General features: G+C 39.3%; 1 protein-coding gene across 2 annotated transcripts in view; it reads left to right on the top strand.

The window, feature by feature from the left end:
• Positions 1-25,076, top strand: part of LIN28B (lin-28 homolog B) — a 78,704-nt gene that overhangs the window by 29,933 nt on the left and 23,695 nt on the right. For both annotated transcript variants that reach the window (XM_065735626.1, XM_065735634.1), the window contains exon 3: positions 13,039-13,223. In XM_065735626.1, the coding sequence (XP_065591698.1) occupies positions 13,039-13,223 (185 nt within the window). The remainder of the gene's footprint in view (positions 1-13,038; positions 13,224-25,076) is intronic.

Below are 25,076 nucleotides of genomic sequence, written 5' to 3'. Positions count from 1 at the left end.
TGCATCCCCATAGCTATTTGTTGCTAGAACTGAAAGTCAGAAGCTGCATAAATAAATGCTAACTCGTCTAGATAAATGTACTGCTAGAGTTCATGTAACCGCAGGTTAAGTAATTGCTGAACAGCCTTCCTTCTCCTGTGCCTCTTCTGGTTCTGTCAGCTTCCTCTCCAGGTGGGCTGTCTTTGGAAACTGCTGGTGAGGGTGCATTTTAAGCCTTCAATCATTTCTTTTTTTTTTTTTTTAACCAAGGTTCTTCAGAAGGGATGAGTGCTGCCTTAGGACTGTGCACAGTAGAGTGGGCAAGTGTTTGGAGCTGGTGGTGTCAGTAAGGGCAGGTCTGTGAGCACGTGACTGTGTGCACAGCTGTGTGGTTTGCCTTTCTCTCCCTGTCCCTGGGCGTGCTGCACATCTGTCCAAAGATGTCAGCATACAGCAGAGAGGCCCCTCACCCTGAAAACATGGAAGGTGCTGGGCACATGCACCCAGTGTAGGTAGTGCCTGGATGAAAAAAGCCTTTGTTGTTTATTACTGCAGTGTACCTGTTCTCCAACAGCATCACGTGTACAAGAGGCGTTCACAGAACTCCAGTTACTGGCAAGTAATTTTTCCTGTCAGCAAGATCTATATAGCTAACTTTATTATGCTTCCTAATGTGCACCTTGTGTGGCCTATTTAATTTGGCCTCTATTTAATTAATCTATTTGATCAAGACAAGTTATGGAGCTAGCTTTAAATTGCGTGCATTTACCTGTACATACACATGTATATGAACTGTGATAAGGGGAAGCTGAATTTATATAATATAGTCAAGAAGAAAAACTGTAGAGAGCTCTGAAATTGAATTGCATTTGCAGTTGCTGTTTCATTTATCGCAGTTTAATTCATATTTATAGAACTACATGATCATCTCTCAACATCACACATTGTGCTTTGAACCACACATGATTTTATCTGTGTGGTCTGATAGTGGTAGTAAAAAGGGGAATGGTTTGCTAAAACTAAAAGAGGAATGATTTAAGTTGGATGCTAAGAGGAAATTCTTTACTTGTGTGCACTGGCACAGGCTGCCAAGAGAAAGCTGTGTATGCTGTATCCCTAGAGGTGTAGAAGGCCAGGTTGGATGGAGCCCTGGGCAGTCTGAGCTTGTGGGTTGCAGCCCTGCTTGTGGCACGAGGTTGTAAGTTAACGATCTTTAAGGTTCCTTGCAGTCCAAACCATTCTCTGATTCTATAATCTTACATAGCCATCACTGGAAAGTCCAAATAAAGAAATAATACATGGAATTTATTGTTTTCCCCCACAATTCAGCTGTACTTCTTGCATCTTAGTTACTATGTGGTGTCTCTCTGCTTTTAGCCTTTGGAGCTTTCTTTTTCAAACAGTCCAATAAAAAAAGGAGCTTGGCATTTGTTTACTTCTAGTATTAAAACCAAACAGTTCAGGGAGCAGGCAACTTTTACTGGACTCATAAAGGAGTAATACAGATGGTAGAAACTTTATTATTTCTTTCTTTTTCCCTTTATCTTAAGTTAGATTTTAGGGGGGTTCTGAGCTGTTGGTAGGCTGAAGGTTTGACAGCATTCACATGCACTAAAGCAGTCTGTGAGATCAGGCTGCATTAATGCAGCAAAAGACTAAGTAGAAAATAGTGAAAAGACTTAAATTTTTATAGATTTTTTTTCCCATGCAAAATCTGTTACTGTTAGAATAAAAAGTCTCCAGCCAGAACTGAGAAGAATAATATCATTAAACAGAAATCTGCTTTTAATGTTATTGTGAACAGGTACTGTAGAAATAAACTTATTAGAAGTTAAATTTTCTTAACTACTGCAAAGCCAGTATCCCTGGTCTTGTGATACCTTGGCCTGAAAAGGGATGATTAGGATAGAAGGTGCTTGCCTGTTGTTAGTGGAGTGGAATCTGCACTGACAATAGTAGAAAACTGAGTATGCTGTGCATGGAGTTGGGACCTTACAACACACCAGGCGCTCAGTAAAGAAGAATGAGAAGGGTCTGTGGCTCAGACCAGGACACTGAAAAGATATTACCAAATGATGGAGGTAGACCATAAGTTTCTGTTCAGAAGGATTTTAGGTTTGGAATAGTTGCCTTGTAATTACATCGGAATTAGGCACTTTCCCGCATTTCATAGGCCACGTATTTTTGATGCCTAACAAACTCACAAAAGCAAACAAATTTGGAGTTAAGAGGCTAATAATTCCAGCATTGCTCTTCCCCACAAGCATTTGTGAGAGTTGTGTTAACAGATTGCAAGAAGAGTTGTCTTTAAGGAATTCCTTTGGGTCTTTGTACTGCTGCTGCTCTGACTCTCTTTCATGAGGCTTTGTGAAGCATTGATGTTTGTTGGCTTAGTGTGGTACAACTGGGCTGGGGTGTAAATTGACAGATTCAGTATTGGAGTCTTAAGTAGCGTTCAAGCAATCTTGCTTATGTAATCTGAGCAGAAGCCAGCATTACTGTTAGTTGGTTAATGTGGCATCTGCATGATACTCCAATTTCACAATTACTTCCTCACAAAATTTAACTCTATAGCAATATTATTTTAAAAGTCAGGTTTTTTTAGGTGTTTCCTAAATTACTTCCACAATACCTCTGGTAATAAAGTTTATCCTTGGCAGTAAGTATCTTGTCTTCTTCAATAAAGGACTCTAATTTTTTTCCATTTGCTTTGGAGAGGTTTTACCTTAAATGCTGTTCTCCCATTTGTATGACAGCAAATTCAGAGGGGCTTCCTTGAAACCTGAGGGGTGTTCTTTGTTAAGAAAAAAACAAACACTGAATCGGTTATGCTTTGGTAACAAAATGTCTTCCTCCAACAATCAGCAACTTCCATCAGCTTTTAAAATGCAACTATTTAGAGAACTGTTTCAATGTAAAATTATAAATATGCTCCAGAGTAATAAGTTCGAGGTAATTTTCCAATCATCAACATTATCTCCTTCCATTGCTATGTATTTTTAAAAGTAATTGAACTTGAAATCACCCTCTGATTTCCTTTTAGGTCCAGAACTATTAGACACTTATTACTGGTTTTCATTTCTCCCTAGAACCTTAACTGTGATGTGTTTAGATGGTCTTCTACTCTCTTGTCCAAAGAAAGTGATAAAGGTTTGAAGTATAAAATAACTTGGTGCTCATTCTTCCTCGAAGACAACTGTTGTTTTATTCAGGTATTGATTAGGTCCTTCATCAGATGGCTATTTATAGTTCTGAAAGAACAGAAGGGAGACTAGTAATACTTGATTAAAAAAAATGAAAGATCAGTAAGTGCATAGTTTTCTGTACAAGAACGGCTAAGGAGGATTAACCATAACACAAACCAACTGAAGGAAAAAAAAATGCTTAGAAATCCTTCAGAACTTGAATCCTAAGTCAGGAATTGTTAATACAGTGTAAATACCACTGTTTAATTGTGCATTTATGCATGGTTACATGGTGAAAATAATTTTCAACTGAAAATCCGACCTTTTTATTGCCCCTCTGCTTTTTATGAGCACTTACTTTCTAGCCCCACCAGTTTTGTCATTTGTGCATGCATAAAATCTTGGTGGTGAGTTTGACTTCCAGTACACAAATATTCTAAGTAGTATTTTAGTTTTGTTTCACTTGTATATTGACATTTTAATTGAATTGAATTTAAAAAAATAGCAAATGTAGATTCCGAGCTCCAAATGATTTAACAATATCTGCATATTTCCCACTGATAAGCCATGCCTATGTGGTTTGTGCAGGACCTTGTGCAGTGTGGGTCTGCAGCAGCTCTAAAGGACATCTGTACTTATAAAAGGAAGAACAATATTTGCCCAAAAACTTGAGAACAATTTGAGAGAGGTTGATTTTTACAAGATAATAGATTTTTATCTCTGTATTGCTTAGGGCATGGTTACTCTCAGTTGGCTGAAGTATCATCTGTGCTCACTCTCTCATTCCTTTTCTCACAGTAGCTTTCAGGCAGCTTTTTTCTTTCAGAAGGACTAGCAGAGGTTGTTCAAGCATGGAAAGACTTCACACTAATGCAGCTGATGGTGGCTTTCAGAAAGCATCCTCTTTGTTGAGGATCTGAATTTTCTGAGCTGAGGGCCCACAAGAAGGTTGGCATCACAAATCTCTCAGACTGTACTGTTCAGCTTAGGACCTGGTGGTAGTGGTGTGAGGATATAAGTTCATAAGTTCATAAGTTCATAAGGTTGGAAAGGACCTATAAGATCATCTAGTCCAACCATCCTCCTATCACTATCTCTACCCAACTACTAAATTAAGTCCTTTAGCACCTCATCTAAACGCTTCTTGAACAGCGCTAGGGATGGTGCCTCAACCACCTCCCTAGGCAGGCCATTCCAGTGCCTGACCACTCTTTCAGAAAAGAAATGCTTCCTCAGGTCATATGTAAACGAACAATGAATATTTGGGAATTTTGTCACTCCTTTCCTGCTTTCCTCAAAAGGATATGACAGATTCTAACCTTATGAACCTATGATTGGTTCTTTGGGCTCCAGTCCACACATAGCTGGGACCAGACAGGGGAGGGGAAGATGAAGGCAAAAAGGAGTTGGTAGCAGAGATGAACTTCTGCTTCTACAGCCTCAGCTGCTCCTGTGCTTTCACAGCCTAGGAAGAGAGACAAATTTGTTCATCAGCTTTAAGAACCAGTAACCTCTGTAACTGTTAGCCAGTGACACTCCACAGATGGGTTTGAGCTTGAATCTCCATTCCTTCCAAGCTTCAACCCTTGTCTTTTGACAGGGCCCAGTCCTTCCATTGCCTCATGCCCTGCCTCTTGACCACTTCAAGTTGCTGAGATCCAGCAGGATCCAGCTACATTCCTCTTGTCCAACTCCATCCTACCCAACTTACTGTTTCCAAGTAAGATCCATTCTGTCCATGGTATGTTTAGCTTGTAACCAGTTACGTACCAGCATGACCCCTCTACCATCTCCCCATAAGCTGCTGTTCCTTGGTTGCTGATATTCAGCTGTTATACCACACCTCAGAAAGAAAGAGACAAGTAGTATAATTAGAGTACGTTTTACCAAGAGAACATGGTGAGCTGAACTGTCTCTGTACTAAGGTATTTAGTCATTTGTGTAAAATGCCTGTTTTCATGTGCCAGCTTGTGGCTACTTTAATTGCCAATTTTGAAACACACAATTTTCTCACATGAAGCTAGGACACAAAAAGGCATTTAAACGGCTTTGCTTTTTCCTGGTATTATTTTTCAACACCATTTGAAATGCTATTTAAAGGTTAAGGACAGCTTCACAGAGATTGAAGTTAAAGCTTTGCTGTGTGAAAACACGACTCTTTTCCAGGGCACTTCTGTGCAGGAAAAGGGAAAGGTGCTTGTAGGGAGATCCCGTTACACTTGAATTAGCACAACATGGTCTGGGCTTAATTTTTTTTTAATTATACATAGTCTCTTGAGATGATAGGAGGTACCAAGGAAATGCTTTAAATAACTTTATACATGGCATAGGAATTGTCGTTGCCATGAGTAAGATGAGTAGAGGAGCACAGGAGCAAAGGCTGTAGATGGAATAGGGCAGGTGTGGAAAACAAGAGTGCTGCAGTTGCTTCTGAAAACATGGTTAATGACACCAAAAAGGTGTAGTAAATCTGAAGGAAGTTGTGGTTTAGTCTTAGGTGACATAACTGTAACATTGCCTTAGTGCTTTCTACTAGAGCAAACTCTCAGTGCGTGGAAAATGCAGCGAAGTATGTGGGTTGTAAATTGCACCTTCCTGTGCCCTTGCAGTTCCAACTATGCTTATGGAAGTCTATGTTGAAATCAGCTGCTTTCTAGATCTTTTAGGGGACAACTGTGTTCATACTGTATTTGGAGTATTTTTAACTAAAATGAATCATAGTCATATTGTGTGCTGTCTCTCACCATTAGACTCATGGAAGAGGTGCCAAAAGGGAGAAAGCTCTATCAGATTAACCAGGCAGATTTTGGTCCATTTATATCCCTGGTGGAGGAAATGAGAGAACCAGACTGTGGCACTCACGGATTTTCTGATGTTTCACACGTTTGTTTTTTATGGTTATTTTGAAGAGTCTTGGTACAGTCCACAAGGACTTTTTCTGGAATGATCGTTCTTTGCCTGAGCAATAATATAACTTTGTTCCTAATTGTTGTAGAAAGACCCTCTGGGTTTCTGCAAGACTGCTCTGTAGCAGACAAGGGTATCTGTAACAGGAATAAAAAGCAGCTTCTGCTGCATGAAGTGACAGCTTTCAGGTCAGTATGGAGTTAGTGGCAAAGAACTGACGGGAACCCCATCCAGAGGAGATTCATGGGGCTCCATAAGATGGTGTGGTCTGGCAGCAGTGAGGGCAGTGCAACATGTTCAACCATTGGGAGACCATCAGGGAAAAAAATGGTCCTCAGTGGTAGACTTGGAGCGTATTAAAGCCTCCTGGGATTATTGGTGTGGTATCGGGATATCACAGAGGCAATATAAGTGACAAAAGCGGTGAGTTGCAATCAAAAGAAATAGCATGCAGCATGGGGTGGTGTCTTCTTACCTGCCATGGCTGCACTCTCACATAAGAGCTTCTGTTGAGGCGTTCCGGTGACTTTTGGCCCTGTGGAGACCTGATTCATATGAAACATGGCAAAAAACTCTATGTGACCAAGAATAGATAAACGGTTTTCTTCCTGGGCTGGTAGTGTGAGGCTGAGGTTGGGGAAGAGAAACTGTCTCTTTGAACTGTCTGAACTAAAACCATGTCCTAAAACCATTATCTTGTCGTTGGCATGACTGGTGAGAAAGCAAGTAAGCTAAGAAATGGGAAAAGAGGCCAGCATAATTTTTATGGTAGCAGAGAAGAAGGAGTATGGGGTAAATGAGAATAGTATGCACTGTAGCACAAATGTTCTAGGCAAAAAGTAGAAGACTAGTCATATAGGTGCTATGCTGTAACAGAAAATTGTACTTAACTGTGGCTAGAAGGCAGGGTGAGATCAGGGAGAAGCAAGTGAGATGTAGACTTAAATGGAGAAAAGGTTCAACTCGAATACCAACTAATGAAGAAAGAAGAGAATGTTGGGGAATCACATCTCTTTCTAGCAGAGGACTGCCTCTTAGCAGGGCTGTTGGTACTGAAAAGTTAATGTGAAAGAAAGGAAGAGCAGTCATGAGCAAAGAAAGTTCATTTCTCATGTTAAGCTGAGTTAGTATTTATGAAGTTTTTAAGTAACTAATAAAAGTTTGTTTAGTAAAGTGTAAGTAAATGGAGAAAGAAGAAATTAATCTGTTGTACGGGGGGTAGTTTTGAATTTGAGAGCTTTTTGTTCAAAAGCCAAATAAATACTTTTGCACGCTTCTTAGAGGAGTACGGGCACAGTGGTAAGATGATGAAGGGAATGAAGTTTTGAAAATGACTGCAGTTGAGGTAGAAATGCAAGACAGAAACAAATTCTAAGTAAATAAGAATGTGAAATTGTGGTGTGCCAGCTGCACTGCGTGCACTACCTGCCTCTGTACCAGTTCTTTATTGTAAAGTTGCATGAAATTGCTTACCTGCCTAGTAAATGTCATCTGTGCTGTATGTGTGGCTTTTCACTGACTGACACCTAAAGTGCAGGCCTTTGAAAAATGCAAGGAGATCTTAATAGTTTTATTTTTAAAGCTTAGAAATATTTTTGTAATCAAACTGTAAATTAAGTACTGTAACTAGTCACGGTTTTATTGTGTGTGTGGTGGTGGTTTTTGGGTTTTTTCTTTTTTTTCTTTGGTTAGTTGCTTTTTTTTTTTTTTTTTTAACACTAAGTAGCATGTTCTAATTTCAGTAGCTGCAGTGTCCACTGTGTTCACCCTGGAGCTCATTGAACCATTCTGTGAGCAGATTTAGCTTACTGGAAAAACAGAAATCTATCCCCATTTCCTCTTCCTCTTACTCCTCCCCCTCACCTTTTTTCTTTTTTTTTTCCTTTTTTTTTTTTTCTAACTGAGTTTGTTTCCTGTCAGATTAGTGGGTTAAATTGGCTTATGGGGAGGACTGAGAAGTGCCAGATTTGGTGCAAGATAAGCCTCTAGGAGCAGGAAAAGACCTTTAAGGTCAGCAGGAGCAGGGAGCAGGAGGGAACAGTGGCAGGAGGTTAGATTGTTGCATGGTTGCATGGCCTTCGGCTTCAGTGTAAATGCAGAGCGACTTGCTGCTCTTTGAGAGGCTATTGTTTAACACAGTGGATTTTTTGTTTGTTTTAGCATTCTGTCTGCAAAAATACATTATCATACAAACGTCCTAAAATGAACTTCAGGGGATTCCTGTAGCATCCTGAAGCCCAGCTAGGCTGAAGGACTGCTATCCCTTGTATCTGGATTTAATTGTAGGTAATTTCAGAGGGAAAACCATTTTCTTACTTTGTGAAACCTAGCATACTGGTGGCATCTGGTCATTGTACAGAGCAATCAATCACTAGATAAAAAGAGACAGAAATGAGAGATACAGAAAATAAATGATCTAAGCAGAATTGCCACCAAATAACTCCCTCCCCCCAAGAATTTAATGCCTGCCCCAGCAGTTGTTTACAGCCCCAGCTAGGAACTGCAGGGAAGTGCTGAGGAGGCACATGCTGGGAACCTGTTCTCCTGACCCCCTGGATGTATTAATAAAAGTAATGCACGCTGAATATCAGAGATCAGACCCCTGTAATGAGCCTGAATTCCAAACTTCCTTTCTTTTGTAGAGCTGAGGGAGTGCTACAAGCACTCCCTGACACTGTCAAAGAAATGGTATTTTTCTTTGGGGCAGTCTTGCTAATACAATTTATATGTGTTATATTTTGAGATTTGTTTCACACTGAGTAATACTTTTCAAGAACTTGTGATCGTGGATTTTTCATTCTGATTTTTTTATTTGTTTGTAGTTACTACCCTTCTGATGTTGGCAGTTTTTTAAGCCAAGCTGCTGCTTGTAAGGAGATGTGCAAGACGTTATGATGTGGGCTAAAATATCAAGAAATAATTGGAAGACTTAAAAAAAAAAAAAAAAAAAAAGGCACTGTCAGAAGGAAAAAAAATAAATAAAATAAACAACACCATCCGAAACCACTGTATTGACTTCTGGTAAAAATAACAGCAAAGTCTGTGACAGTTGAAAGAGAGAAAGAGGGAAAAGCATGGCGCTTTTAAGTTTGCCTTTGTTCATTGGCAGTGTGCCCATACACCCCATTCAGGGCTCTAGGAATGGTTCACTGACTTGAAATTCTGGCTGCTTTTAATTGTGGGGCTTTTGTTTGTTTAAGTAATGTGAGGAAAATACTGAGTTAGGATTTCTCATGTTAAATTATTGACTTTACAGACATTTTTTGTCCAGCTCTTCAGCAGAGTTGGGAACTCTGAACTTAGGGGTTTTAGACTTTGATTTTTATTATCTATTTAGTTATTCTTTCCTGGTTTCCAAATGGCATTTTTTTAAATTGTTACTGCACTCACAGAGAATCTCACTGTGAGCAGGCAGGCAGTGTTGTACACATGTACATAGGAAGTCAAAGTACACCAAATCCATCTATAGCATTGATAAGCTGTTGAGGTGTGTTAAAGGAGGGTGCTGTGCAAGTCATTTGGACTGGGTTTTTTGTTTTATTTTTTAACTTTTCCTGTTGTAAAAAGTGATTTTTTGAGAAAAAATAAAAAAATTGCTTTATACATGATTTATGAAAGCATGATAATTGCACCATAGCTTCAACTTGTGAACGTGCTTTAAAAAAACCACTCTTGTAAGTATGCTTCATCTGGAAGCGAAAATTCTGTTGTTAAAGTGAAATGAGAAAAACTGGAAACATTTTAGTCTACTAATAATGTATTGTCCTATGTTGTAGTTTAAGTACTTTTTCTTTTGAACTAGAAGATACAACATTATGTGTGTATCAGATATCAGCCTCTTGGTGTTTATTTTATAAACTGAGACTTGGAAAGGAAAAAGTCTCCCTGTAGACTTAACTGTATCTTCATTAAGTTGTAATTAAACAAGAAGACAGCAACATCCATGCCATATTCTGTATTAGAGAAAAACCGAGACTTTAGTTTATCTGCTTGAGGTTCCCTTTGTGATAAGTATATCTGTGTTGTAATAATTATGTCATTTTAAAACTTTTGGGGGCAAAATACGTATTCTTTCCCTTTACCAAGATTTCCATCATGACTGTTGAAAAGGTGTGGGTGGACCTATGGGTGGGTTAATAAAAATAATTGGGAATATTTCTTTTATTTTTTATTTCAGTCTAGCAGTGCAGCAAAAATTCTCTTCTCCATTTTACTGTATATGAGCGAGCTCCAGCATATCTGAGTCACAAAGAGTGTGGTTGGAAGGGACCTCTTGAGGTAGTTTGGTCCAACCTTTTGTAGAAAGCAGGACCTCAGGTTAAGTTGTTCAGTGTCCTGTGAAGCTGTCTTAGCAGTTTCCAGCAAGGGGAGTTTGACCACTTCTCAGGCTTCTCTATTTAATTCCTCTCATACTGAATGACTTGTCCTTACATCCAAATGAAATTTCCCTTGACACAGCTCAAGCCTGTTGCTTCTTGTCCTGTCTTCAGTTATCTTTGGGAAGAGAACACCTCTTTCTTCTCTTATGTATGGACTCAGTCAGCTTTTGTTCTTGTGCTCTGTTAAAAGTCTGTGAAGATACGTTGTCAGTACAGCCTACAGGGGAAAACGTCTAAGCAGCTGCCAGATATGTGATTTAGATGCCAAAACAGAAATGTATGGTGCTGTTTTATTTGTGAGAGTGTCCCAGTCACTGCATGGACCTGGCAGTGGTGACACAGCCATTAGAAGTGACCTACTGTCTTCTGAAACAGCAGTTAGAAGTCTGTATTGTGCTGCAGACTAGTATACCTGTAGTGTGGATGCAGGGAGTTCATGTCAGGGAGGTTTGTGACAGCCTCTTCTCCCAGGTAACAGTGACAGGACAAGAGAAAGATGTCTGGGGTTGCATCAGGGGAGGTTCCATTTGGATATTAGGAAAAACTCAGAAAGAATGGATGAACACTGGAACAGGCTGCCCAGTGGAGTTACTGACCCTGGAGGTGTTCAAGTAACATGTTACTTAGACATGGTTTAGTGGACATTATTACCATCGAATACTTAGAGTTGGAAGGGACCTTTAAAGGTCATCTAGTCCAGCTCTCCTGCAGTGAACAGGGATGTGCACAGCTGGGTCAGGTTGCCCAAGGCCTGATCTAGCCTTGCCTTGAAAGTCTTCAGGTTTGGGGCATTAAGCACATCTCTAGGCAACCTGTACCAGTGCCTCACCACCCTCACTGTAAAAGGCTTTTTCCTAATATCCAACCTAAGTCTACACTCTTTAAGCTTGAAGCCATTTTCCCCTGTTCTGTCACCATAGACCCTCCAAAAGAGTCTGTCCCTTTCTTTCCTGTAGTTTCCCTTCAGATATTGAAAAGCCGTTATCAGGTCACCTTGGAGCCTTCTGTTCTCCAGGCTGAACAGCCCCAGCTCTCTCAAGTCTGTCCTTGTAGGAGAGCTGTTCCATCCCTTTGCTCATTTTTGTGACCCTCCTCGGGATGTGTTCCAACAAATCCTGAGGACTCTACATCTGGACTTGGTACTCCAGGTGAGGCCTCACCAGCACAGAGTACAGAGGCAGGATCACTTCCCTCCACCTGATGGCCACGCTTCTTTCGATGCAGTCCAGGATACAGCTGACTTTCTGGGCTTCAAGGGCACTTTGCTGGCTCACATCCAGCTTGCCATCTGCCGTTACCCAAAGGTCTTTTTTGTCAGGGCTGTGCACAGTCCTTTCATCCTCCAGCTTGTGATGGTAATGAGGATTGTCCTGACTCTGATGCAGGATTCTGGATTTAGATTTCTTGAACCTCATGAGGTTCACCTGGGCCCACTGCCTAAGCCTATGTAGGTCCCTCTGGATGGCATCCCCTTCCTCTGGTGCATCAACTGCACCCCTGAGCTTGGTGTCATCAGCAAACTTGCTGAGGTGCTCTCGACCCCACTATCAATGTCATTGATGAAGATATGAAAAAATATTGGCCCCAGCACTGACACCCTGTGGGACACCATGGTTGGACTTGGGGGCAGTGGATGTGACATAGTCAAATGTCACCTGGTTCTTTTTGATGTACAGTTGAGTGGGACAATACCTGCGGTAAAAAAATCCCTCTTCAATTGCATGATACAGCCAAGTGAGTGCTGGAGAGCTGATAAGAAACAACTGATAAATAGCTTTCTTTGCTGTGAAGAGTTCATGAGCAAAAGAAGAAAACATGTTGTGTAACTCCTGTGTAAAAAATACAAGAATGCATTTGGAGAAGGACAGAGATTTTGTAAAATGTTCTGTAAGCCCATTTGATCTCACTCATTTAAGCGTATAACATAACTTAAATGGTTACTACAAGCAGTGCCTATTGCATATTTTTCCCTCAAAATAGTCTTAAGTTAATTTGACAATAATTTCATTTAAGAGTTAAATTGATTACTTTGGTCCTGGGTTATAAATTAACTATTGTATGTAATTTATAGGAATCAAGACGAGAATTTTCATTACATTAAAATTAGTGGTGACTTTCTGTTAATTTTGGTTCATCCAAGGTTTTTGCTGCCATTATGTAATATTAGAAGACATGCTAGTGTTTATTTCACTTGTTCTTGAGTTAATAATTTCCTTTTCTGTGAATTAAAATACTGATCTGTACTTTCCATTTTATTTTAAAAGATTTTTCACTTACAACTGTCCTAGAATTTTTAAGGTTGCTGCTCTTGGATTGCCTTCTTAGATCAATAGCGTTCAACAAAGGAGAGGAGATTATTATTTCAATTTTGTTTGTGCTGAAAAAAAGCTTTACTTGTTCAGTGTTGAATAGTGTTTTTAGTGTGTCTGAGACTAAAATTTGTAGTATCATCTGGTTGCTCATGCAGAGGATCATGTTATTCTACATGTATATATTTCAGGATAGTAGACAGGATAATTTGTCCTGTTGATTATGAATGCAAATGTTTTTAAGGTAATGGTAATCGAGAGTGTTTTTCCTATTTGCAGAGCAAGCTTTACATGGAAGGATTTAGAAGCCTAAAAGAAGGAGAACCAGTGGAATTTACTTATAAGAAATCTTCCAAAGGCCTTGAATCAATACGGGTAACAGGCCCTGGTGGGAGCCCCTGTTTAGGAAGTGAAAGACGACCCAAAGGGAAGACAGTACAAAAAAGAAAACCAAAGGGAGATAGGTAATTACCTTACTTTGTTATTTCACCCTTCTTTCCCTTTTTTCCTTTTCTTCTTTATTTGCAAATTACTATTGAAGTTATGTTTTCAGTATGTATTGATTTGTGGAAGGAAGCTCTTCTGTGTAAATTTGCTTTTATATGTAGCATAGTAATTTGATTAAGGTTATTAAGCTGTATCTGTACAACTACATAAATTATCCACTTGATTGGTTTTTCTTGAGAAGAATATTGAATTAGAGGAAGTCTGCAAAGGAATGTAACACTGTTTTGAAAATACTTCTGATGGACTGTGAAGACAGGTCAGTCTGAATACAGGTGAAGTAATGCCATGTTTAGTTGAGAACTGTGTATGCTAAAGAGTCTGTTGTGTGCAGTGACATTTTAAATTGTGCATCAGTAGTTCTATACAGAAGGGTTGCAAGTAATGTTAGTGGAGTGAGTGTTGCTTGGTTAATTATATTTTTACTTGGTGAAAAGGGTATTTGAAGTTTACGAAAGTCATAATGGCTGGTGGTCAGAAGTAGTATTGTAATAATATTTTACAAGTTAATGTTTAATCTCCAAGGAATTGCTTATTTATGTAAGTGCAGCAGTCTGATTTCTATTGTTTTATTTTACTCTCTGCATTTGATGGCATGACAAAGTACTGTAAACTTTCAACTAGGAAGCTACCTGCACCTCATTTCCCAAGAAAAGCCTTCCTGCCCAAAAGCACACACATTTTATGTGACTCTCACCTTCACATGAATCTCATGACATTGCCAAGCCCAGTATGTTATCACTGAGATCAAGGGGAATATGTAGGTTGTGAATATATAGCCCATTCAGAGCATCCCAACACCCAAGTTTTCTGTGCAGTAAGTGATATACAGCATGACAGAGAAATGCCTCTCTTCCATTGCAAATTCTGAAACTAAGAATAGCTTGGAAAAGAGATGGTCACCTGGTAAGGAAGCGTACCCCAGCTTCGGGAAAATAGGGATCAGAGGTCTTTGCTGTATACAGACAAACTCCATTTGTCCTCACCCTCTGTTTGAAAGACTTCCCCTTTTTTTCTGCTTTTCCTTTTTTTTTCTCTTGATGTTCTTCTTTTTCTCATTCTTGTTCTCATTCTCTCTCTCTCTCTCTCTCTCTTTTTTTTTTAATTAAAGACTGGAGTCTTTAATTAAAAAAAGTTTCCTTTTCACTTTCTTTGTGAGATCTAAAGACCATGAACAAAATTTACTGCTGCTGTAACAGATTAGAGTCCATAACCAAAACAAGGGGAGGCTTTGTAAGCAGGACAAAGCTCGCTTTTTGGTTGGTCACCATATCTGACCTCTCAGTGTTGTATTGTATGCAGTGGCTGTGACAAATCTTTTTTTCTATACATTTTTAAGGTAGGCTTCCAATATTCATACCATTGTCACTGTTGATGTTTTGTAATGTGGCAACAAACAAAGTCATTACGCCATTGTTCTGTTTGTTGCGCATCTGTGCGTGAAGGAAGACAATCCTTGCTTCAAAAAACTCAAAATCCAAATTGGCAGGTCAAAAATAGACCAGGAAAAATAAAATATATGTTTAAGAAGAGGGTTTTGAATGAATGTAAGTATCTGTAGTGCATAGAGTAGTCAGCACAGAGGAAGTGATATTTTTAGAACATAACTCATCCTAGGAAGGCATCTAAAATATATGGGATGATTCTTGCCTTGTAGTTGACATGGACTTCAGAACAAGCTTAACTCCTGCTGTAGATATTTCCTTTGCATTCTTGAAAGTTAAGTAGGGTATGCCTTACTTTCAGTGACATTTTTTATATCTAATGCATAGTCAAAATTGGACAGATATGTCCTGGAAAACATTATTGATGTTCACCTGACTATAAAGAAAAATTCGGATTTACGTAGAATTAATTGGAATATGTGAACACAGGCAAAAACCCACCTCTGCCTTCAAAATTCTTACTTTCAAGTGAGTAAGGCTCCAAGAAAGCCTGCAATTTGAACTTTCTGAAGTAGCAATGATGTTATCTTTTGATGATGAGCAGTGTCTTTCTTGAAGCAAAGTAGCTTTGTTTAAACACTCAACCAATAAAAAAAAATGCATCTCTAATATGCGTAGTGGAAAATTTATTTAAAGATTTCTGTTCTGCTATGAAAACTGCTTCCGTTTATGACAGTTAATTCCATGTTCTGGTGTTTGTCTCTTCTCCATGTTATTGGTGTAATAGTGCGAGGGGCCAGCCTCACTGTTTAAATGGATCCCATGGCTCTTAGTGTGGGCAGGATTTGGGGTGCAAGGAAAGAACGGCAGAAATGGTTAGACATCAAAAATGAAAAGAAAAAAGGGAAAAGCAAGCAAAATGTGAAGGGAGAAGGGAAAAAAAGTTGTGATGCTTAGATTACCAGGTGTTGCTGGTTTGTAGATTTTGTGGTATTTTCCTAATAGGCTCGGTCTCTTCATAATTTGTAGAACGTTGTTGCTGTGGGGACATTCCCATGATAGTAATTCCCCCTCAGTGTTACTGTTGGCCATGTTAGGTTTATAACAAGATGAGGGAATGGTATGTAATTGTACACAGTTGTACAGGCCACTTGTTTCTCAGCCTGCGTTCTGACACTTAATAGTGTGGGGAAGAGAAAGACTTTTGTGGTCTGTGTGAAATGGAACTGTGGCTGTAGGCAGCTGGCAGACTTTAGGCTCCCAGACCTTAGTTTAAGCTTTTGTAATAGCCATGTATCTTATGTTTTGGTTTTTTTTCTTCCTTCAAAATATTAAGAGTAATTTGGAATAGAGTGGAGGCATCTGAATGATACTATGCTGGGATGCAATTCTGATGGGTGCTGCCCTACCCTACTGCAGCATAAATGTGAAGGAGTAGGTCTAGGAGCTTGACTACCTAAGGTACTCCCAGGGATTGAACAGGTTGCACAACAGGGTGCAGATCCCTTCCTAGGTACACGTGCTGAACACATGTTTTGCTTGGCTTCAGCAGCAGTCTGACTCGGAAGTACTTCACGCTGTCCTTCGAGAACGACCACCAGGAGCTGAGGCTAATAAGATAAAGCACTCTGAATTCTTACCTTAATCATCTGCTCTATAATTTGTAGACATGTCCATGAAATCTTGATTTAGAGTAGAATAACTAAAATCAGAACTTAGCCAGCAATCTTAAGGTAAGGTTTGAAATAGGGGAAGAATGATTGTGTTTTGTTTTGTTTTCCTCAAACCTCTTCAGTGTTTCTAAGTAACCTAGAACAGAACTGTGTGAAAAATCACTTTAGCACTCTAGATTTTATTTTTACAACTTTTTTAACATTTATATCTTGGAAAAGTATTCCTTAGTATGGTAAATATTAAATTAAATTTTACCTCTAGATCTTTGGCACATTATCTACAGAGAAGGCCAACAGTGCTCACAGGACTAGAAACTAGAATTAGCTTTGACACCTGAAAATATTACCCAGTATCTATAAATATTTCTCATTGAAACTCAAAGTATGATACTTTTTCATCAGAGTGTTTGCAGAGTTCTATCTGATTGAATTGGCACTTAGTTCAAATAGAGCATTTTTGAGAGGAGGAGGATGACAAATATTTTTTCTTGTTTGGTTTTGAAGTATTTACAGCAAAACAGAAACAGTGAATCAAGAGGGAAGGACAAGGAAGAAGTAAGGGAATAGCTCAGTCTCCTAATTCCTGTTTGTGGAATTTCAGTCCTATGTTGTCCTCCACTAACACCACACTTGAGGCTAAGATGTACCATTCTGAGCTGCATCACTAAGTGGTTTGGATTTAAACCTGTAGGAAATTGTGTTGCAAGATTTTGATTTTGATGTAAAGCATTTCACTGACTTGCTTTACAGAACAACCCTGCAAGTAAAGTGGGAAGAAGGGAGTTGAAGTCCGCAGGAAATTAAATATTGCTGCTGAAAAGACTGTAACATTGAATTTTGTTTCTGAAAACTGAACATTTTGTGGCTAGTGAGATAGCCATGTATTTGTAACTGAGTTGATTAAATAGTAATGAACACTGCAGCACAGATGTAATACTTCAGAAACCTTTCCCAGTGTAGACAGCTGCTAATGAGAGACATCTGAAAAAGAAGTTTTTTGTGCTCAGATGTATAAAGTGATATTTTTTAGTAATTCTCAGACATGACAGAAAGCATAATCTCCAAATACTTTTAAATTGCCAGCTGAAATACAGCCACTTGAGGGTGTGGGGGGCTGTATCAAATAATAAAACACTTCCCTGAGGAACTGTTGCTTAAAATTTGTGTCTGAATCAGAAAATGAAGTCTGAGGGCATTCTACAGATGAACCAAAGTTAAACTATAATTAAAAAAAAATGGCAAGTCTTTCTCACATACTACATCTTTAAGAGCTTATGTTCTACACAAACAACTCTTAGAGGCAGTGGTGCTGTGTTGTACTATTGAGAGCATCTGGGCTGTAGTTAGTAGGAGAGCTAGTGTAGGAAACAGAAGTTATGAGGAACAGGCATTTCAACTTTCAGATGATAACTAATTCCATCTTCTCTGGCTAAATCATCCTCAAGTGTCTAATCTCATTTTCATAGAAAAGCTGAACATGTTTTTGTTATGGATATTGAATTGGGATGCTACAAGCTGTGAAGGAGAACATTGAGCTAGTAGGAAGTGGGGGAAGCTCGTAAAAGCCATACTTAAAAATTAAAAGATGGTTGGGACAAGGGCTGGGGAGAGCCCTTCAGAAAGGGGCACTTCCACTCCTGCTTGTCTCACCCCTCTGCCAGCCCCAGTGCGTAGCTGTCCCCTGGGGACCTGCTTCAGGCCCTGCCATAGCATCAAAGGGCACCACGGTGAAAAAGGGCAAAGGAAGTGAGAGAGAGCAGCTGCACAGAGGATGGATGAAAACCTCAGAGCTTTTTCCTTCAAGACAAAATGGTGTCAGCACCTAACTATCAAAGGGCTGAACATCGCTGCTCCTCTCTTAGGTAGATAGTGTGTATAGTTTAGCCCTTTTCCAAAGAGGAAACTGGCAGAGAAGTTGTACAGTTACGTGCACATTTCTTAAAAATGCAGCCCTGCAGAAGGATGTTACCTGAGGATGGCATGTCAGAATTTAAAATATGAACACTTCCTTTTCCCTGACTGTCTTTCAATTAGTTTTAGATTGTAAGAGTTTTTCTTTCCAGTTTTCATTCATTTATTTATTTATTGCTGTTTTTCAAGTGTAGTGTACTTTGTTAGCTGTTTGCTTTTTCTGAGCTTCCTAGGAATTATGTTGCATATAGGGATTGCGAAGACCACCGCAGTTTTTGTTCTTTTACATAAAAACAGCCAAGTGAGATGAGGTCCCTGTGGCATAGTACACTGTTTCCAGCAGGAGCAAGTACCTAAGAGGAGTCTGTAGGAAATAAGAAAGTTTGGCTTTCCATCTCTGGCATTTAGAGTTTTGGGCATCTCTTCAGTATCAACACCTAACTGCACAAGAAGGTCAGATGGTGCTTTAAGTACCTGAAAAGAGCTGGACACAACTTATTTTTTGATCCTTAAGCAAAATTTGAGATTATTTGTACAGAAACGTAAATAGTTAAGAATTCACACTCCTTGGATAACAGGTGATAAACCAAACTGAGATGTCCTTTCTTACATTATCTTATTTTTCATAGTTTCCAGCTAAGTGATAATAAGCCACCATACTAATACAAAGTAAAGGAGTAATTCAGCAACACAATGCTGAATTTAAAATTTAAAACAAACAAAAAACAAAAAACATTTAAAAACAAAACAAACCTGAGAACTTTGCACTACTGCACATACTTTCAGAAACTTAAATCTTTGCTGACTATAATCATCAGGGAGAAATATACTTGGGGAATTCTGTACTTTCTCTTGTATGTAGGCTAACCACTTTTTGGAAGGTGTAACAGCAGTCTGTTTTTTTTTACAGGAGTGGGGTAGAACCAGAGGGCTTAATTAAGAGAGTTAAAAATAGGAAACTTAAAAATAGCTGTCACTTGGTGTTTTGGAATGGAGGCTTGAAAGCTGGCTTGGAGATGGATCCTCTAGGGCAGGGGGTTAATCTTCCCTCGTCTTTGTGCAGAGCCATCCAAGTCTAAGTTACAAGCCTCTGAGAAGTGTTACTGCATATATTCATTAGACAGCCCTTGTTAAAATCTCTAAATCATCCATCTGTGTTTAAGTGAGCTGAGCAGCCACAGTCTGGCTGCATACCAAATACACAGGCATGCTTCCAGGACTCGCTATGTCCAATGTGATGAGAATGGAATTGTATCTCCAAAACTGGGTATTTTCTTCAGAAAAAGATGAAAGGAAGATGGCTTAAGATCACGCATACAAAACTACCACTAACCAGAGGTATAGCACCCAGCATCTGTGGACTGTATGCTATCTTCAGACTGGGGCGTTACACATGAACTTCGTTCTTCTGGAAGTGCCAGCTAGAGGAGCTATGGAAGAACAAGTACCCAGAGTGAGAGTACAAGGAGGAAACCCTTACCTTTCAGAAGAAAACAGGCCTTGGCTTGCCTAGCTTCTGCCCCCCCAGGTCTAGCATGCAGCAGTGGGAGTGGCTTCCTCTAAAGATGATGATTTTCTCTTCCTGCCTACTTCCGTTACTTAAGCAGTTGCAAGCCAGGATGCAGAGCCAAAAGATCAATTATTGAAATGTTGGGCTAGGCATAGGAATGTTATAGTTGTGCAGAATAATATATGCATTATTGAAATAAACGTTTCTGTTTTTCAGAAGACTCTTAGAAAATCACATTTCAAATTTCAGTTTTTGAGAACATTACTTAATTGACAAAGCCAAGTGCCCAGAGCCTGCTAGATACAGGCTACAAAGCTTAATTTGATCCCTAACAAGCTGCAGTGCCTCTAGACCCAAGATCAGTAAGTTATTTTGGGGTGCCTAAGCATGGTGCTACAGTATGCTGCATGGCAGTGCAGGCATTTCCTCATTCATTGAGAAGTCTGCTTTTTGTTTCACATGTTTTTAACTATCAAATTCACCAGAAGGCAGCTTGAAATTAAGGGCTGTTTTCAGATCCCGTGCTACTCATAAACTCCCATGGCCATGCTGTGCTTCAGCCTAATTGCTCAGGTGAAGGCAGGAATTGGGCTCTGCAGTTAGGCACAGGAATCAACAAAACACAGTAAAATACATACTTCCTTTCAATCATACGTTCCTTCTGGTAGAGCTATTAGTGTGTTTCAAGTGAATGCAAATTTCTGTGCCGAAGGAAAAACTGGAAACCTGGTGGCAGATTTGACTGATTTTCACTAAGTGGTGTCTAAGGCTAATTTTCTTCATTAGGAGCTTGCTGTAAGAACAGAGTAGAGACTGAATAAAGTTGTCTGTGGTATCTGTTTGTATGAGTTCACAGTTGAGAAGAAACAGGCCCCAGATTTTCCATAATGTTTGTAATAAATACAAATTTGTTGTTAAAGTAAGTAGATAAAATTACAAGGAAGTACAAGGAACAGATGAAATGAGTAGGTTGGTGTCAATTTTATACAGCCTCATGTAGAGTAAAGCTATCCCTGCACAGCAGATGGGTTGCTTAACTATATACACCGTTTTCAGAATGCAGAATACTTTTCTTTAATTGGATGTCTTCTTGGGCCTTGTGTTAAAAACACACCTTTCCTCAAGGGGTGAGGTGTCTCCCATTTACAGTTAAACAGCGACATATATTTAAACCTTTGCTGTGGCGTTACCTTACATCTGATGTTCAAACTGGAATCTTCACTTTGGGCCTGGAGAAGCAAATTGCTACAGAGTATTGTGGTAATCTAAGCTTTTTCAATATTCTGGGCTTCAATAAGCTGCTTAATGATTGAAACTCTGGAGCTGCAACCTATAGAAGCTGCCCCAATTTAATTTGCTTCTATTACAATCAGTTGCTGAGATCCTGTTGCAGGAGGAGCTTATGATGGATGATATTCCATACCTTGTTCACCTTTTAGGAGTGTTATTTTTTTGGTAGCACTTGCTTGTTTTTATGTTAGTTGGGCAGGTATGTGCTTTACTGGTGGTAGGTTTCTTTGTTTTGAGGATTTTTTGAGACAGGATAAGCTAACTCATATAACTAATGGCACAAACAAATGTTTTTGTTTTACATTTTGTGTATATTTTGAACAACTTCAAAACTTTGAATGACTTAAAATAATCAAAGCAGTACTGTTTCTTTCAATAAGAAGACAGTTAAGCTCTCTCTATTGGGAAACATTTCCTCATTGTCTCATGAGAGCTCATTTTCCAGAGAGAATAGTGCATAGTACTGTTAATTTAAGGGGAAAGGAATGAAGACTTCACAGAAGAGATACCAACTGCTTTTCTAGTCCAGTAGTAATGATTTGCCATATCTCAAGCAAGAAAGAATTGAGGAATTGCACATTTGGGAATTTCTCATGATTTAACAGATTATGCTATAGAACAGATGTTAGTTTCAGTAAATACAAAGCATCATTTCAATTTCTAAAAATCTTGCTAATATGTAACTGGCATTTTTTTCCTTAACTGAAATTTCTTGCTTTTTAGTTCCTTACTACTTAACTGATATGCTATTTCCAAGTAGAAAAGAAAAAAGAAAAAATGTATATGCATTTTCAGGGACCAATTCAGTAAGTACTTGAGCTTGTGCTTTGAAAGGAATAGGGAAGAGGACATTATTTTAAAGGATTTCCCTGGTTGTGGAAATTTTCTTCTAATTTGATGTTGACCTGACCTGCAGATTGCGCTGCTTTTTTCTCATGTGTTGCTCTATACAACTATCAGCTAACTGAAAACAGAACTGCTTGCAGCAGGACAAAAAGTCCTTCAAAAAAGATGCATGCAATCTGTTGTATTGCACTGGAAAACCGATGCCCCAAATCTATTTTATTTTAGAAAAACAGTTGCATTTCCTTTTTTTTCGATGTGTTGTACTCCAGCATCACCTAGGAAATGTACTGAAGGCATATAGTAAATATGTAAACCAAAAGGAAGACTATAATAGCAATTCCAGATGATGGAGAAAGAAATGACATCTGAAGTAAAATGCCAGGCACTTGAAAGTTGGACAGAACTGCTATAGGTTAGCTGCTAAGTGAGGTATTCCCAAAACATTGCCTTTGATTTACCTCTGTTGGCGAATCTGAAGCTCTTCCAAAGAAATGAAAGTTCTGGAGCTCTTTAATACAGTAATACAGTAATATAATTCCAAATAGCTGCAGCTGTTTCTTTTATTAGCTGTGGCTTCATGTTTCCGTCCTTGACACTTAAAGATCAAACCTGCTTAAATATGAATCATTTATAAATGTGCATTTACTTCAATATCTTATTTGTCAAGAAGCTCAGCAGTTCATTATGTAAGAGGAATGTGTCACAGAGGTAGTCATCTCTGTAGTGGTGCAGTCGCGTTGCAGTTACTCCCATCGTGGCCCCCTCACCTCTGTGAGTGTGCCTGTAGCATGCTGGAGTTCTTCTCAAACAGGCAATAAGACATATGCTGTGTCCTGAAAAAAACACATGGTTTTAAAGGCGTGTTTACACCAGGAGAGGTAGTTTTGTTTAGGCAATAAGTATGAGGTCCTCTATCCAAAAGTAACAGAAAAGAATGGGAATTTTGCAGTTGTTTCTTCTGATTATAGTAAGCTTGTCAAAGAAGAAACAGTGGAACTCAAAACGATCCTTCAAGCTGGGTGACTGGGACAGGATGATGTTGCAAGGTCAGTGAATAAGGAAGAAATTAAGAAGGAATAGGGGCATGCAAACAAAGACAGATTTGAGGGATGTGAGGGAAGAGAAAAGTTTGAGGAGGTGAAAACCAACTTGGACTCTTGGTTGAGGAGAGCGTACTGTTGAAAATTGCATCATATGAGACACACAGATTTGCCCAGCCTCCAAGTTGTCATCTGAAAAGTTGGTAGGGAAATCTTTAGGGAGTGCAAAGAAATCAGAACTAAATGTTTCCTCCCTTTGGAAATGTTGCTATGATAAGTCAGCAGCTAATGTGAAAGGAGCTGTAGCTGAGGTGGGAACGAAGCACCTGCTTTACGGTCCCATGATGACTCAGGTGATTCCAGCATATCTGTGATTGCCAATCTGAAATTAAACTGGCCAGCCCTCTTTTGATGCAGCCCAGGATACAGTTGGCCATCAGGGCTGCAAGTGTTTGCTGTTGGCTTGTGTCAGCTTTTCGTCCACCAGAATCCCCATGTCCTTCTCCACAGAGTTGCTTTCAATGAGCTCTCCCAGTCGGAACTGTGACCAAACAGCAATACCGTGTACTTAGCCTTGTTGAACCTCATCAGGGTCACGTGGGTTTACTTTCCAAGCCTGTCCAAGTTGCTTTGGATGACATCCCTTCCTTCTGTATCAACTGCATCACTCAGGTTGATATCGTCTGCAAACTTGCTAAAGGGTGCATGCAGTCCCACTGTCTAGACAGACACCTGAAGGAAATTCCCACTGTCGCTGTTCATAACTCTGTTTTCTAGTCCCTTCACTGACATGGTTGCTCTTCACTGTACATGCTGTAGAAACTCAGCATGTTTTCATAGTGGAAGATCTGAAACTGGACCCAGCATCTGAGGTGCCATCCATGCAGTGCTGCTTTCAAGAGGCAATTGTTTCACTAGTCCTGCTGACTAGACCATTTCAAGATGCTTCTTGGCTGTTTGGGCACATTGCTGGCTTGTGTTCAGCCCACTGTCGACCAACACCCCCACATCCTTTTCTGCTAATCAGCTTTCCAGTAGACTCTTCAGTCTAAGCTTGTGTAGCTGAATCAGGATGTTAAGACACAAATTCAGGACCTGGCGTTTAGTGTTGTTGAAAGTCATATGATTAGACTGAAAAAATGCTGATGCTGATGTGTTGTGTTCAATATTTAGGTGAATTTTTGTGCAAGTCCAGGCACTGAATAAACTAGTAGACAAAAGAAGAAGTATTAAATTATCATGTTCACTTCCAAGCAGTAAGTGAGAAAAGACCACGCAGGACCCCTAGTTCACCATCCTAAAGTTCAAACAGTTAGTACAGTGTAAATTATTTCCTGATCTTTGAATGCTGAATTTGTAGGTGAAAGGTAGAAATTACCCTGAGTGCCCTTCTGACTAGCTGCTAGGTTGCTGCTTGCTTTTCTTTGAAAGCATACTGAGAGACTGTAGGAAAAAAGTGAAGGGACTGATTTCACATATGTGCAAAAGAATAAGGGTGGCAATAGCAGAGCTGGAGAAATAGCAAGCTAAGGCTGGCAGTACTGATGAAGTAGATAGAGCTGGGTTTACTCAGTAACAGACCCAGGGAATGGTGAAGGAGGAAAGAGTTGTGCAGGGTCATTGTGAAATATGGGAGCCAGCTAAACAATTTCTTGTCTTTGATCTCCATTCATTTATAATCTTATAGGTATTGAGTCTCCTGACACTAAATCTTTTACAATGAATAGCTGAAGGTAAAGTAAAAATCATTTAAATTGCAGCAGTTTTGTGCTGTATGGCTTTCTTTAGCCTAGAAGTTTCTTGAAAGTTTTACACTTGTAGCATTTGGACATCTTAGATGCTAGAGGATTTATTTCAGCAAACCACAGACTGCTCTTGTTTCTTTGTCTGCAATTAATGTTGGAACAGCCTTTGCATCAAAGTTTAACCAGGACGCTTTGATTTCTCAATGATAAATGGATATCTTCTGACCAGTATAGAAAATTGAAATAGATGAATTGTTCAAATTCAACTTCAGATTTGCTACTGCTGAAAACTGACGCCTCTAACGTTTTGTTGTGCTAAACTAATAATGCAAAACAAAAAGAATAGTGCGTGTGTCAGTGTGTTTGTGCAGTGAGATCCATTATTCCATAAAATTAGGCAGTTTTGTTTCTTC

The sequence above is a fragment of the Cyrtonyx montezumae genome, unplaced genomic scaffold, assembly GCF_038088225.1.
Source record: "Cyrtonyx montezumae isolate F1298 unplaced genomic scaffold, pur_monq_1.0 scaffold_0, whole genome shotgun sequence".
In the NCBI taxonomy this organism is placed as follows: Eukaryota; Metazoa; Chordata; class Aves; order Galliformes; family Odontophoridae; genus Cyrtonyx; species Cyrtonyx montezumae.
The sequence above is the reverse complement of the archived record's forward strand: the minus strand, read 5'-3'. Positions and strand labels throughout refer to the sequence as shown.